Genomic DNA, 14,940 nt, shown 5'->3' with positions numbered 1-14,940 from the left:
TGAGCTGTCGTAGGCAACCAAGATTAAAACCTAAAAACACATGTAGCAGTGTGAGTAAGGATCGTTCCCGAGAGAGTGTCTACCCGAGTTTAATGTTACGTGAACAAGGTTTTGGGGGGGGGGGGGGGGGGGGGGGGGGTTGTTTGAGTAAAAACAGAAACAATTTCAGGAAAAGCAATTCAACCTAAATTACCGAAATCAATCAAAATAACAAAACTTGGTCTAAGTCAACATCCACCATCGGAATCTTACAATTGATCATTAATGCAAAAATAAATCAATTCTTATTTTGAGTATTCACCGTTGGAACTATTTTCCTATCTCTCCTTAGTTGTAATTAATTAGAAAACAAGCAATCTAATTAATTTTACTACTAAAAAACCCTAGACAAGCGCTAATGATTTAATCTAGTGGCAGCCTTAAGACCTAAAGAGATCGATGAAGCTAAACAACACAAACACAAGCGATTGTATTTAATTCAGTCAAATGTTCTTCTTAAGACTTAATAATTCCTGACGCAGCAAACTCTTAAACCTTAATTACTTCACAAGTTAAAGGGATCAAACAATTACGGATTTGATATCTAACTTAGCAATAGATTGCAACAAATAATAAACTAGTAGACCTTCTAGTAATTAAATGAAACAATCATGAAAATAAGCATAGAAGAACAATACTCAGAGAATATATTGAACACCAAAAACAGATAGATCTCACAATTTTATTGATTCCGAGGTCTCCGTTTCTTTTGACCAAGTTATGAAAATTAGCCGCTCATGGCCATCACGAAAATCAAAAGAGAAAATTCCATAAGAGAGAAGAGAGAGGCGTGTGTGATATCTCAATCTGATCTCTCTCTCCTCTTAAAGATATCCAATTCAAATTGAAGTATTTGAATTCTACTAAATCTCCTCAAAATATTCTAATATCCTAAAATAACATTTATCCTAATCTGATTTTAATTAATTGAAAATAAAATAAAATCCTAAAATAAAATATGAAAGTGGTGTTTCCAGCTGTAATTTGCATGCAACAGGTCTTTAAAATCTTCCAATAATAAACTGCCTAATTGACTTGCATGATAGGGCAGAATGTTCCAGAACGTCGGCAGTGCAGATGCGTCAACTTCAAGCCCGATTATGACCTTTATGCAGTGAGTATCTCTCCAAACTCAAAACATGAAAGTTGTAGATATCTTTCTTAGGGTTCCACGGCATTTTGAATCATCTCCATCGGAGCTTGGATGAAAGAGTTATGGCCAGATTACAAAGCGATGTCAAAACTGTCTGAATTCACCTAATTAGTTCCGTTTTGCATTTAACACCTGCATTTGCCTCCTAAATCAAAATAGAATAATAATGAGTACATTTAGGCAACAAATAAGTATAAAAGTCTAGACATTAAGGGAGGGTAAATATGACATTTTGCATTCTCATCACTTATAAAGTCTCTTCTGTGAGACTACTCCCGGCAGAGGCAACATGAGGTATGCAAGTTGTTTGAATGCTCTTACTTTTAGTGTGGGTCAAATGCTTGAATATCTGCACTTATGTCAAAAGTAATTGTTGCAATCATGTGCAGAGAACTAATTGAAGTTGTGATAACATTCAACACTAACGTCACATTAAATTGAAAATATACAGTTTAGACAAGCAATTTTTTCCACACTTTTGGGCTTTTGACAGCATGGCTATCATATTACCATCTTGTGTTGCCTCACTATCCTTTAAAACAAGAAATGCAGACACTTTACTGGAGAGGTTTATCTTTAAATTTAGCCTACCTGAGAAAAGTAGGCCAATAAATTGATTGCAGTGGTGTTATTAGTCATACAAAATATTCAGTATCATCATGGCCATCTATTTTTCATTCTCATTTTTTTTTTTTCTTAAAGTTTAGTCCCCTTGTTTTCGTAGAGCAATATAGGTTTAATCTGATTGCTTTCTGTACATTTTTGTTACAGAGGATGATGTTCGATCTTATACGATATAACAAACCATCTCAAATGCATTATCAAGAAGGAGATTCATCGCTGGATCTGAGCAATATAGATAAAAGATTTGATATACCAACAGAAGCTTGTGAAGGAAACTCCTCTCTTCTGATTCAGGTGGAGAAGCGCAGGTCCAGTGTAAAAAGTAGTTCATTGTGACAGATTAAATTGTATATAAAAGTCCTGAGAAAGAAGAAAAAGGATTACTTATTGTGGGGTAGGGTTTTTGCAAACTGTTCAACCAACCCCCTCTTCCCCTCATGTTTTGCACCATAAACAAGTTAAATTGTTGTGAGGAAAAAAGATGTAAATTCTTTTTAATAGGAAAATATTTTCTTTTGCCTTCAAAACATCAATATCTTGTCTGTTTCACTTTCTTCATAGCAGATCTTATCATTGTTATAATGCACTTCATTTATCCTTAATTTTTTAATGAATGATTGAAGCTAGCTAGGGGCCCTGCTTGGATTTGCGATTTATTGCGAATATTTAAATGCAAATGCCTTCATCATTATTCAAAGGCTTCCACTAGAGACTAAATACCAACTATGCTAAAGCAGGAAAGCAATAATGGAGGTTGCTTTGGCCCTTCAATGTCAATTTATATTAGAGGGGTCAAAAGGGGTCAAATCATATTATTCTAACAAAGAATGATTTATCACTCAGTGGATTGCATTAGAAAGATCTTTTTTGATGGAATTTTTTGTGTATAATTATACAACCATAATATTCTAACGAAAGTTGTTTTTTTTTGGATAAACTCGATAATTATCTTTCTTGTAATTCGAATACAAGACTCTTGGGTATAATTAACTACAATGACTAAAGAGTTTGTCATATTCAAGAATGCATATAAAAGTATTCATATACAACCATAATATTCTAACAACGGTTGTTATAGTATGCAATAGTCAAGAATGCATATAAAATCCTTTAATATGGAATTTATATAGTTTTAATATGTAAATTATGTTAATTATAGACTATTAAATGATTAAAAGACAAAATATACAATTTATTACGCAAGAAGTTCAGTTGAAACTTGAAAAGTTTTCTTTTGTTAGTTAACAATCTAATTGATTAAAAGGGGATGAAATATGGATGAATGAGATCCTTAAACATACTGCTATATATATATTGAAATAAAAGTATTATTACCAAAAAAATTTACCATATTTTTTTTTTTTTTAGGTAACTGAAGCATCCTAGCCTACACTGGATCCTGCTTAATCCTTAAGACCAAGGAACATCTACAAGCCCAATTGACTAAAATAACTGCACAAATGTGATAAGTACCTCTCCTACGACTAGAACACACTAGTGACTAAAGTGTTTACCATCCAGCTAAAAGGGGAGAGGTGATTTACCAGATTTTATCAACATTAAATGAAAGATGTTTATAACTTATATTTGAGACTATAACATCACAACTACATGTGAAGATTACTTGAGATAGATCATTGTTCCAGAAACTTGTACTAATTAACATAAACATATAAAATTGTTGCCAAGCTGCTGAGAAAGGCTAATAATTTTAAATGAATTAGTGGCCAACCTAATTAATATATTTTGATGAAAGAACAAGTAAGATTAGTTAACAAGAACTACCTCTGAGTGGTCGAGTGGTTCGACCAGGACTTTTTGATGTATTACTAGAGATTCTGAGTTTGACTCTCTTCTCGATTGCTAATAAGGATAGCTATTAGAGTTTTTACCCAACCGGTAGTTTCAAGGTCCCGAAAGATTAGTTAAGGTGCATATAAACTAATCCAAACACTCCCGACCATTTAAAAAAAAAAAAGATTAGTTAACAAGTCGTGAACCACGTTAAAGTCAAGATTAGCATGCTATAGATCAATGCATTAACTTTAGATAATTTTTACAACTTAATCATGCAAATTGCCACCTTAAATAATGTTGAATTAGAAAGTTAATATGACCCTTTTGATTAAAATATTTAAAGTAAAGAGACTATAATAGATTTCCTACTCATCAGGATCCCACTGAAAACAACTTTCTCTTAACATTTTACTACCATATATTCACGGAGCCAATTGACAAAATCTTAATCACATTTGTCAAAACACAGAAAGAGAGAGATGGAGGCAACACAAATTCAAGTGAAAAAGGAAATGGAAGAAGAAGCTCAAACAGAAGTAGAAATCTGGAATTACATATTCGGGTTTGTGAAAATGGCAGTAGTTAAATGTGACATAGAGCTCGGAATAGCTGACGCCATTGAAAACCATGGTGGCCCCATGACACTTTCAGAGTTATCATCAACTCTCAATTGCACACCCTTAAATCTTCACCGAGTAAGATGAAATAAAATATCTATCTAAAGTTGTTTGAGACAATTATTTATATTTTAAAGTTGTTATCATATCTTTTATCTTGCAGGTACGTAATAAGTCGCCAACATAGACACCTTTTTTTAAACCAAAATATTTCTAACTGCATATTTAGAGCTTCTTGGCACGAAACTTTTAGTATTTCCGTACTATATTCATCCTTAAGATTATCACTTTCATCTTCTTATCTAATTCCAGTAATGATTTCTTCTTCAGTTAAAACATACACGACTTATTGCTCATTTGGATGATTAAGGAATATATTAATATCCATTTGATTAGTGTAATGAAGTTGTCAATTCTGATCACTCAATTTGTAATGACTCTTTGATATTCATTTTCATACTATCCTAATGCTACTAAAACAATGAATTGAAATCCTAATACTACTACAACATGAATTATAAACTAAGAAATCAAAACAATAATTCTTGTAACTATACTTCTATTAAGTTATAACCTCTGCATAGTAATAAATTTAATTGGTTTCAATATTATGACTATAGAGAGGTTCTACTGTATAATAAATGTTACATGTTGAGTGCCCATGCAAGACTTTATTGCTAAGGGACATTTTTATTCTACAGATATGTAAATAGATAAAACTTCATACGTAGATATATTTTTTTTTCTTCAAGTAATCCATTCAAAGTTTAATCATACTATATAAATATAGTAGCATCAAAAACAGGTTTGGACACATATATTGAATAACATAAACATTATACATATGGAGAATAGTTGATGATTGATCATGTGTGATTTGACCGAACGATATTAATATAATAGTTAAACACCAAAGAGATAAGACCAAGTCTGTCATCCACTGTTTTCCTAATAAATAATACAAATTAGTGTTATGAATATCATTATTGTCTTGATCAATAATTCATCCATGTTTTTGATGAAAATTTGTAAATATGAGTGAGTTTGAATTTGGGAGATAAGTTTTTAGCCATATAGTATCGTATTTTCTTGATCATGGCCATGAATAAACACAAGTTTTAGTCTAGGGGAAGCAAGAGAAAGATTGATTCCTGAGATTGATAGGCATCGAGTTAGATCTTATATAACGAATGATAAAGGAGTTTTAGCATGGTAATAGGATTAATTTGGCTGATGGTCAGGTTAATCAATATTTGTTGTGCTTGGCTATTGTAGATAATAAAATCTATAGTTGATTCGAGCAAGGTTGATCTTGTGAGGACATACTGACAATCGTATAGACTTGTAAAGACAATGAAAGCAAACGTGAAGGCTCAGGGGATACTGGTGTGGTCTAGCGTAGGCACTTCGACGCTCAAGACTCAAGTCAACACGGTTGAAAGAAATATATAAGTGAGGCTAAGAACGGCAAAGAGTTTACCGTGAGTGTTTAGTTAGGGCAAGACTATAGTAAAGTGGCCGGATCACGGCTTTACGGAAAGTAAAGTTAGTCGAAACTAAACTTTACGGTAGGGAAAGGCGGCGGTTCTTGAGAGCAAAAACTTTTTAGAGCTAAAGTTATGGGTTGTATGTGAATCAATAATGAGAGGATTGACCTCGGTTTATATAGTGAGTCAATAAAGTTTGATCCTTGTAGAACTAGGCGTTCTCACAGTCAAAGTTTGAGTAAACAGAAAACTCGTGATGTTTATCCATGTAGAAGTATTAGGTCATGTAAGATTAGGAATCTTGGATGAACTAGGAAGTAAGTAGGACTCTGAGTCCTATTTTGGAACGAATATAGGTTAATGGGCTAAAACCCAATTTAGTTTAACTTGTAAAAAGACCCAACTCGTGGAGTGGCTCAAAGCATAAGTTTGCTTAGTTCGTAGGGTGGCTCTGATTATAGAGTGATCAAACTCGTAAAGTAGTCCAACTCGTGAAGAGGGCTGACTCATGGTGTGGTCCAGCTCGTAGAGTGAGCCGGCCCATAAAATAGGTCTTCTTATAAGACGGGTCATCTCATTAGATGATATTTTCCACAAGATGGCTTTAAGTATGGGCCCAATCGGAATTGGGCTAAGACACTAGGAAACATAAAGTTTATTTCATTATTGGGCTTGAGAAAGTTCAATACGATTTTTTGCCCATACAATTATATTGATATTATTCTGTTAAATGAACTGAAATTTCTTTTAGAAAGCAATCTCACAACCATAATGCATTACAAAAGTAATTAACAACATCATCTCATTAAACACACCATAAGTTAACAACTCCTTAAATACATGATTAGCGTTTAATTAATGCTTTCTATAGCGTAGATAATGGCTCTACAATTTAAAATTTTCAAGCAAGAAGTTGCTATTTTTCAACAACGTAAGTTTATAATGAAGAAAATCTCTCCAATCATCAAAGGGTATCGGACCATTTTGGTTAACAAATAATTTTAGTGCCGAAACTAAAATCTGAATCCCATGCAACTAATTGCTATATATAGATGGTAAACAATCATTCTTGTTCAGGAACACGCAGAAAGAGAGATAAAGAGAGATGGAGGTAATCACAGAAAGAAAGGCAACGACAAAGGAAAAGCAAGAGCAAGAGCAAGAAGAAGAAGCTCAAGCAGACGTTGAAATTTGGAATTATGTATTCGGATTTGTGAAAGTGGCAGTTGTAAAGTGTGCCATTGAGCTCGGCATAGCTGACGCCATAGAGAACCATGGAGGCCCCATGACACTTTCAGAATTATCATCAGCTCTCAATTGCGCGCCCTCCTCTCTTCACCGAGTAATGAGATTTTTAGTTCACTACCAGATCTTCAAAGAGAAACCCACCAGCCACGGATCCATAGCCTTCGAACAAACCCCAATCTCACGCCGCTTCATAAAACATGGACAAAACAGCATGGCCGCTTTTGTTCTACTGGAGAACGGCCCGGAGATGGTGGCATCATGGATAAACTTGAGCGCCGGCGTCCAGGTCAACGGAACGCCGGCTTTTAAGGCGGCTCATGGGAAGGATATATGGAGCTATGCAGTTGGGGATGGATCTTTTAGTAAGGTAATCAATGATGCAATGGCTTGTGGAGCTAGAGTGGTGACAGTGCCGGCGATTATTAAAGGTTGTCCTGAGGTGTTTGATGGAGTTGGGAGCTTGGTGGATGTTGGTGGCGGGAACGGAACGGCTTTAGGGTTGTTGGTGAAAGCTTTTCCATGGATTAGAGGGATCAATTTTGATCTTTCTCATGTTGTGTGTGATGCTGAGGAGTCCCATGGAGTTGAGAATGTGGGAGGTGACATGTTTCAGAGTATTCCAATGGCTGATGCTATTTTCATTATGGTTGGTATTTATTTATCATTAAAGTTAATTACGTGATTAAAAAGTTATTTATCTTTAAAAACAAGATAAATACAAAACAAATTATAAAAATTTTCAGGTGCAAACATGCTGGGATTTTGTTCTTAAATTTTAGGTTAAGATTTCTGAGGTGAAGAATCTATTAAAAAGACATAATTTCTTCTCTTTAAGAATCTAAAACAACTTCTTTTAAAAAATGAGCAATGGATAGAATATTTGATTGAATTTATATGTTAAAAGTCTTTTTCCTTTTCTTCTTTCTATACATACTTCAAAGTAATATTAATCTTCTATTCTTCTTACTTCTATTAAGTAAAATTTATGTAAGAATTAATTTTATGTTGTCCTAAAATTTAAGGATTGGCTTTGAGATAATAACCCTTCCATAAGTAGTCCAAATAGTTAAGATGAATTGGGGATAGTGTAGATAGGTATACGGTCTCAGGTTGAATTTTTCATTTGAGCATTCATAATATAAATGGGGGATCGTGGCGGTGGGTTGCTACGTTAGCCTCCTTTGAAGATTAGTCGAGGTGCGAGTAAACTAACCTAGACATCTTAAAAAAAAAGCTTTGAGATAATATAAAAACATAACAATTTTTTAACATAAATTTAACTATAATTAGACTTTTCACTTTTAAATATGATAGCTTTCTTACTTTCTAGTATGATAATATAAAAGATAAAGAAAATCAATAACGTTACATATTTGAATTTTGTATATTAATTCATATGATAGTTGATTTGATAGTATCTTGTCTTTTATTCTAAGACGACGGGGGAATTGAATTAATATGTTAAATCAATTACCATATGAGTTGGTATGTACAGCATTACTTGAAAAAAAAATATGCTTTCTAGTGTCTCTACAATATTCGGCACTATAAATTAGTATTAAAATTGTGTAAACCTTATCTAATTATTTGTTAATAATTAAATTTGGTTTCATTTTTTAATACTGCAGCAGGTTTTGCACGATTGGGGGGATGATGAGTGCATCGAAATCCTGAAAAAATGCAGAGAAGCAATTCCAAAGGACAATGGGAAAGTGATAATCGTTGAAACAATAATGGAAGAAGAAGAAAATTTAGGAGATGAATTAAAGTCAGTGAGGTTGAAGATAGACATGGCAATGATGGCTCACACTGACAAAGGGAAAGAGAGGACTTTGAAGGAATGGGATTATGTTCTTGGGCAGGCAGGATTTAGCAGACATAATGTTAAACACATTCGTGCAGTGCATTCTGTTATTGAGGCTTATCCTTAATTGCTCTATTACAATCAAGATTATTAAATAATTAATGTTGTATGTTTAAAATAATGGTGGCTACGGCTGTGGCTATTACCATTGGGCAATTGGTGTTTCTCATGTTCTACTTCTAGCTCGCAGGGTTTAGTTATTGAATAAGTAAGAGCATTCTCGTGTGATAATGTTTATTAAATGCATTTCCTTGCAACAATAACTAATATTAAGGTGTTAATTAATTATTCTGTCATAAGAATCATTTTTTGGTTTTTAATAATAGAGTGAAATTAATCGCCCCTAAGTAACCAAATAGTTGGACATGGACTCTTGGATAGATTACTCAAACTGAGTTCGAGTCATATCGGTCCCTAATAGGAAAGACCAAGGGAGGTTATACCCGGTCTTTAACTTTAAGGCCCCCGAAAATTAGTTGAGGCTATGAGTACAAATGGATATAAGTAAACAAACAATACTTAGAATCCCAGTGGCAGCTACTCCATCCTACTTTTTGTTGTTATAAATTTTGATAATGACATAGGACAGGCTTACCACATCATCTAGTTAACACAAAGGGGTGAAAATTGAGTCGAGCTGCTCACGAGCTACTTGAACTCGACTCGATGTTGGCTCGAACTTGGCTCAATATTAGTGGAGTCGAGTTCGAGTTTGAGTAGTTAATCGAGTCGAGTTCGATCATAGTAGAAATTGAGTCGATATGTTTGCAAGTATTTTCAAACTCGATGGATAAGTTGATAGTTTTTAAAGTAATACGAATCATATTAATTTAAAAGTTATAAAATTTGCAAATCCACCCCTGTTAGATGAGCTCGAAATTGAGTTGGAACTAAAACTCGATTAAAACTCAACTATATGAACTCAAATTCAAACTCGGATTCCAATTTCAAGTACCAAGTTCGAGTTCGAACTTGATTTCTCAGGCTCAAACTCGAACTTGGTATTGTAGTGATCGAGTCGAGTTAGATTTACCAGATACTCGACTCGACTCGACTCGATTTCACTCCTAAGTGAGACTGTTAAATGACATAGTGACATGTATTGTCGCATATGTGCCAAAATTTTTCTTTTGTCCACGTATCATCATGGTTGATCAATAATTATCTTTTTACCTTTCATAGTAACCACCACCATAATGAATGGTTATGAAAATTAACAATATATGTCATTTTGCTGTTAGAAGTTTCACCATGTCAACCCAATGACATTATAAGACTGTCCCATGTAAATTTTTTTGGTGATTGTGATGATATCGGCGTTTGTGTTTGAAAATTTTCACTTCTTTTCTTTCATGGGATGAAAGCAAGTTTTATATATTGTTAAAGTATTTACACACCTATCCGTGGATAACCTAAATGGTTAGAACGAATTGAGGATAGTGTAGATAGGCGTATGATCTCAATTTCGATTCTCTATCTGAGCATCCTCGATTTAAGTAGAAGATAATAACGATAGGTTACTACATTAGTCTCTCCTGAGGATTAATGTCCTGAACACCTTGTTAAAAAACAAAAAAGTATTTACACAATTTACCCATTTTGTTCATGTGTTATTCTTTTCAATAATGAACCCGATCACAATGAAATTTGTTTAAATATCTGTAAAGAATTAAGACTTTGGCAACATGGCTATTAGACAATTACGATATTTTTGTCAATAATGGAGGCTGAACCAATCACAATTAAATTTTTAAAAATATGTTTAAAGTAACAATAGTCTCTCCCGAGGATTAGGGGCCGGACACCGTCGTTTAAAAAAAAAAAAAGTACTTACACAATTTACCCATTTTTTTCGTGTGTTCTTTTTAATAATGGAAGCTGAACCAATCACAAATAAATTTGTTTAAATATCTTTAAAGTAATCAGAAAATATTAGCTTTACCATGTCATCAAATCTCAGTGATAGCCACTCAGTCCTCCATTTTATTGCTATATATACATGGTTACATCGAGAGCTTCAATCACCATAATAAAACTGCCTACACTTCCACACAAAGGGAGAGAGAGAGAGAGAGAGATGGAGTTAACACAAAGAGGGGCCATAATGGAAGAGGAAGAAGAACTAGAAATCTGGAATTATACATTCGGGTTTGTGAAAATTGCAGTAGTGAAATGTGCCATAGAGCTCGGCATAGCTGAAGCCATTGAAAACCACGGAGGCCCCATGACACTTTCTGAGTTATCATCATCTCTCAATTGTGCACCTTCCTCCCTTCACCGTATAATGCGGTTTCTAGTTCACTATCGTCTCTTCAAAGAGACGCCCACCAGCCACGGCTCCATAGCCTTTGAACAAACACCTATGTCTCGCCGTTTGTTGACACAAGGACATAACAGCCTGGTAGCTTTATTTCTTCTGGAGAGCAGCCCAGTGATGCTGGCACCGTGGCATCGCCTAGGCGCTCGCGTGCTCGCAAAAGAAGAATCAGCCTTCGAGACGGCTCATGGGAAGGATTTGTGGAGCTATACGGCGGTGGATGAAGGTCACAGCAAGCTCTTGAATGATGCAATGGCTAGTATGGCTAGAGGAACAGTGCCTGCGGTTATTGAAGGTTGTCCTGAGGTGTTTGATGGGATTGGGAGCTTGGTTGATGTTGGTGGCGGGAATGGGACAGCTTTAGGGTTGTTGATGAAAGGTTTTCCATGGATTAGAGGGATCAACTTTGATCTTCCTCATGTTGTGTGTGCTGCAGATCAAGAGTGGCATGGAGTTGAGCATGTTGGAGGTGACATGTTTCAAAGTGTTCCCATGGCTGACGCTGTTTTCATCATGGTAATTGGTATTGATTTTCGAATAAATTAATTTAGATCTTATCAGTTTGATTAATCTGTAAATTATTTTTTAATACTGCAGCAAGTTTTGCATGACTGGGGAGATAATGAGTGCATCCAAATCCTTAAGAAATGCAGAGAATCGATTCCAAAGGAGAAAGGGAAGGTGATAATAGTTGAAACGATTATTGAAGAAGAAGAAGAAGAAAGGGACAAGTTCAAGTTTGTGAGATTGATGCTAGACATGGTGATGATGGCTCACACTAACAAAGGCAAAGAGAGAACCTTGAAGGAATGGGATTATGTTCTTGGGCAAGCAGGATTTAGCAGATATAATGTTAAGCCTATTCATGCAGTTCAATCTGTTATTGAAGCTTTTCCTTAATTAATCACCCTATTAATTAGGGTCAATTAAGACTATCAGTTAATTATCTTTTGTTGTAGTAGTGTAATGGTGGCAATTGCCCTGCTGCCAATTGGGTTTTGTTATGTTCTTGGTTGCAAGGTTTATATAATAATTGTATCTTTTAATTTGAAGGTTTCGGCTGGCTGACAAATATTGATGTATTATTTCTTTTTTTATCATGAGGAGTGTTCGGTCTAGGCCCAGAAACTGTCGGCCAATAATCACCCCTATTAGTGTCTAAGAGGATTCAAACTCCAGAACTCATGAAATTTCTTTTTTCTCTTTTACCATCAAATCACCCAATAATGGTTATTGTTGTTGTTGTATTACCTTTTTTTTTTTTTTTTTTTTTTTTAATTCGAGTAGGCATTTTTGGTTTGTGACTTTGGAAATTTTAATTTGTGATTTTAAAGGCAAGGTCGAAAGGGAGGAAAGCTCTCAGTTCCTGGTTCTTATGTAGTTAGTTTGTAATTGAAAACAATTTTAATTTTTTTAATTTGTTAAAGGATATTTTTATTTTGAAAATTTCTTATATAAATTTTTTTTCAATATGTAAAAGTCTAGTTTAACCTGCGCAAAAGTTAATAATGTTCAATACTAACGGGGTATAAGTGTCTTCCTGGATCTCTCTAGGTTTTCCATAAGAGAATAGAATATAAGGCCTTTACATGCCTTCCTTTTTATTTTTCTTTTCTTTTTCTTTTTTTAGTTTTTTATTTTAATTTTGGCATTAATAATTTTATCAAAATAAAACTCGTCCTCTACATTAAATATTGTTTCATTTTTCTAATATATAGGAAATACAGAGACGGACTCTCTAATTATATTATGAATCCTAAGAATTTGACCAACAGTTATTCATATTTTATAAGTCTTATATGCAACCATTTCGCAAATGTTAAAGTGGTCCCATTCAACTCATTAAATTAGAGAAAAAATATTGTTAGAACTTAGAACTTAGAATCATACTCTTTAACCAACACAAAAATTATAGTCCTCAAACCATCGGTCCTACACCCATTATTTGAGGTGACTCAGTCGGTCAGTCTGCCGGCTGGATACTGACCCACCTACTACGTTTGTTTGTCTACTCCTATTCTAAAAAAAAAAAAAAAAAAATGCGTGCGTTTGCTTTATTAATTTAGATAAAATTTTAGAGGTAGTGTTGGATAGTTGAATACGATGATTATTACGAGGTAAAATTTAAAAATTTATAAAGAAAACTCCCTAGGTTTGCTAATTTAACTAAATACCCTAATATATAAAAATTTTATAAATTGATAAAAACACCATCACCCACCCAAGGTGCCAAATTCCGACACCACCGTTGAAATTTGGTCGGAATCTAGCGTTACGACGTAGACTGGTCGGATTTGGCCGGATGTGCATCAGTCTAGCCGAAAAGGCCGGATCGACGAATTATCAGCAAGTTTCGGTCGTTTGTAGGCCGTTGTGACAGATTTCAGCTACCACCGACGGTGGTTGTCGGAATCTGGCAACTATAGGTGGGTGGGGGTGTTTTTGTTAATTTTTAAACTTTTTTCTGGGGGTATTTAATGAAACTAATAAACTTAAGGGGTCTAAAAATAATTAAAAAATATAATAGTATTTCCTAAATAATTAAATAAACAAATATTTTGAGAATAGGGATAGAAATATTAAACCAAACGCACCCATGTTTTTCCATATTTTCAAAATCATATCCTATAATATTCAACTATTTTAAACCCCTATAGATTTATTAATTTAACTAAATACCTCCAATAAAAAAGTTTTATAAATTAACAAAAACACTTATACCCACCCACATTTGTCAGATTCCGACAACCACCACTAGAAAGTGCCCAAAATCTAGCGTAATGGCGCACTACCGACTGGATCTGGCCGAAAAGTGCTAGATCCATGGCCAAAGATCTGGCCGTTGATAGCCAGATCTTTGGCCACATCTAGCCGTCAATGACGGCTAATGTATTGTAACGCCCAGCGTGGAGGTACATGATTTAATTTATGTTTTTATAGCCTTTAGTTAATTTTTGTTAAAGTGATTTTAAGAGAATATGAAGAAAATACCTTAAACTTGCATCAAGGATAAAATTGTCTTCTCACTCAAAATTAGTTGAAAAAGTGGGGAGTGAAAAGAGATAGAATTTCAGAGAGAACGCATTAAAAATGAGGGCATTATGGTAATTGACTAAGGGAGATAGATGGAATTTCTAAGAAAGAGTAAGGGCAAAATGGGAAAGTGTGTTTATAAACTAAAGTGTTAAGGGTTTGAAAACCTTATTTTCTTCATTCCACCGCCACAGTCCTCCCCCATTTTCTCTCAAATTTTCATTCAATCCTCCAAGGATTTTGAGGGCTTTTGAGTGCTTTTTCATAGGGTTTTGATTTTAGGCTTCAAAAGGTAAGAATTCATGCTCTTTATCTATGATTTATTTGTGTAAAAGTTCAGTTCTTATGAAGTTTATTCTTAGGGTTAAGAGAAGATTTGAATTCTACAAGAGTAGAGAGCTTATAAGAGACTACTCAAGCATAAGGTAAGTAAATTCTACTCAAAATCCAACTCAAGTTAAAGTTTAAGAAAATCAAGTGAGTAGAGATTTCATTTAAATATGCATATGTTATGATTATTGAGAAATTGAGATGAGATGGATGATTAGTTATGCTTGTTGTTGGATATACTTGAATATGAGGAGTGTATGTGATGGCTTAATGATGGGTTGAAATTGGAAGAAATCAGAGAAACTTTGGGAGTGTTTTTGCCGTGTAGGTATGGTGATGTTACAAGAGAGTTTTTCTTTCTTAAGAAACAAATGAATGATAATTAAATTAGGGTTTGTTTATACACAAGTATGTTTGATGAAATGCCTAGA

General features: G+C 34.2%; 2 protein-coding genes across 3 annotated transcripts; both read left to right on the top strand.

Moving 5' to 3' along the window:
- The first annotated feature begins 6,570 nt into the window (after positions 1-6,570).
- On the top strand, positions 6,571-9,100 carry LOC116143027 (acetylserotonin O-methyltransferase-like). 2 transcript variants are annotated; one of them, XM_031428442.1, is made up of 2 exons: positions 6,571-7,611; positions 8,597-9,100. In XM_031428442.1, exons 1-2 carry the CDS (start codon positions 6,823-6,825, stop codon positions 8,894-8,896), a joined length of 1,089 nt encoding a protein of 362 aa, XP_031284302.1. In that variant the 5' UTR covers positions 6,571-6,822; the 3' UTR covers positions 8,897-9,100. The 2 variants fall into 2 exon arrangements, with proteins under 2 accessions (XP_031284302.1, XP_031284301.1); XM_031428441.1 differs by having other exon boundaries at positions 6,579-7,611; positions 8,594-9,100.
- Positions 9,101-10,866: 1,766 nt separating this feature from the next.
- LOC116143085 (acetylserotonin O-methyltransferase-like) lies at positions 10,867-12,218 on the top strand. Its single transcript, XM_031428502.1, has 2 exons — positions 10,867-11,662; positions 11,744-12,218. The coding sequence occupies exons 1-2, from the start codon at positions 10,907-10,909 to the stop codon at positions 12,044-12,046; spliced, it is 1,059 nt and encodes a 352-aa protein (XP_031284362.1). The 5' UTR covers positions 10,867-10,906; the 3' UTR covers positions 12,047-12,218.
- The last annotated feature ends 2,722 nt before the right edge of the window (positions 12,219-14,940 follow it).

The sequence above is a fragment of the Pistacia vera genome, unplaced genomic scaffold, assembly GCF_008641045.1.
Source record: "Pistacia vera cultivar Batoury unplaced genomic scaffold, PisVer_v2 Contig425, whole genome shotgun sequence".
Classification (NCBI taxonomy): Eukaryota; Viridiplantae; Streptophyta; class Magnoliopsida; order Sapindales; family Anacardiaceae; genus Pistacia; species Pistacia vera.
Note: the sequence above shows the minus strand (reverse complement) of the source record. Positions and strands in the feature narration are given on the sequence as shown.

What these genes read in the sequence shown, in the direction of transcription:
- LOC116143085 (XM_031428502.1), top strand. Translation starts at nt 10,907, where the DNA reads ATGGAGTTAACACAAAGAGGGGCCATAATGGAAGAGGAAGAAGAACTA. An exon ending in CTGACGCTGTTTTCATCATG is followed by an intron (nt 11,663 to 11,743) that starts GTAATTGGTATT and finishes TTAATACTGCAG; the next exon opens with CAAGTTTTGCATGACTGGGG.
- LOC116143027 (XM_031428441.1), top strand. Translation starts at nt 6,823, where the DNA reads ATGGAGGTAATCACAGAAAGAAAGGCAACGACAAAGGAAAAGCAAGAG. An exon ending in CTGATGCTATTTTCATTATG is followed by an intron (nt 7,612 to 8,593) that starts GTTGGTATTTAT and finishes TTAATACTGCAG; the next exon opens with CAGGTTTTGCACGATTGGGG.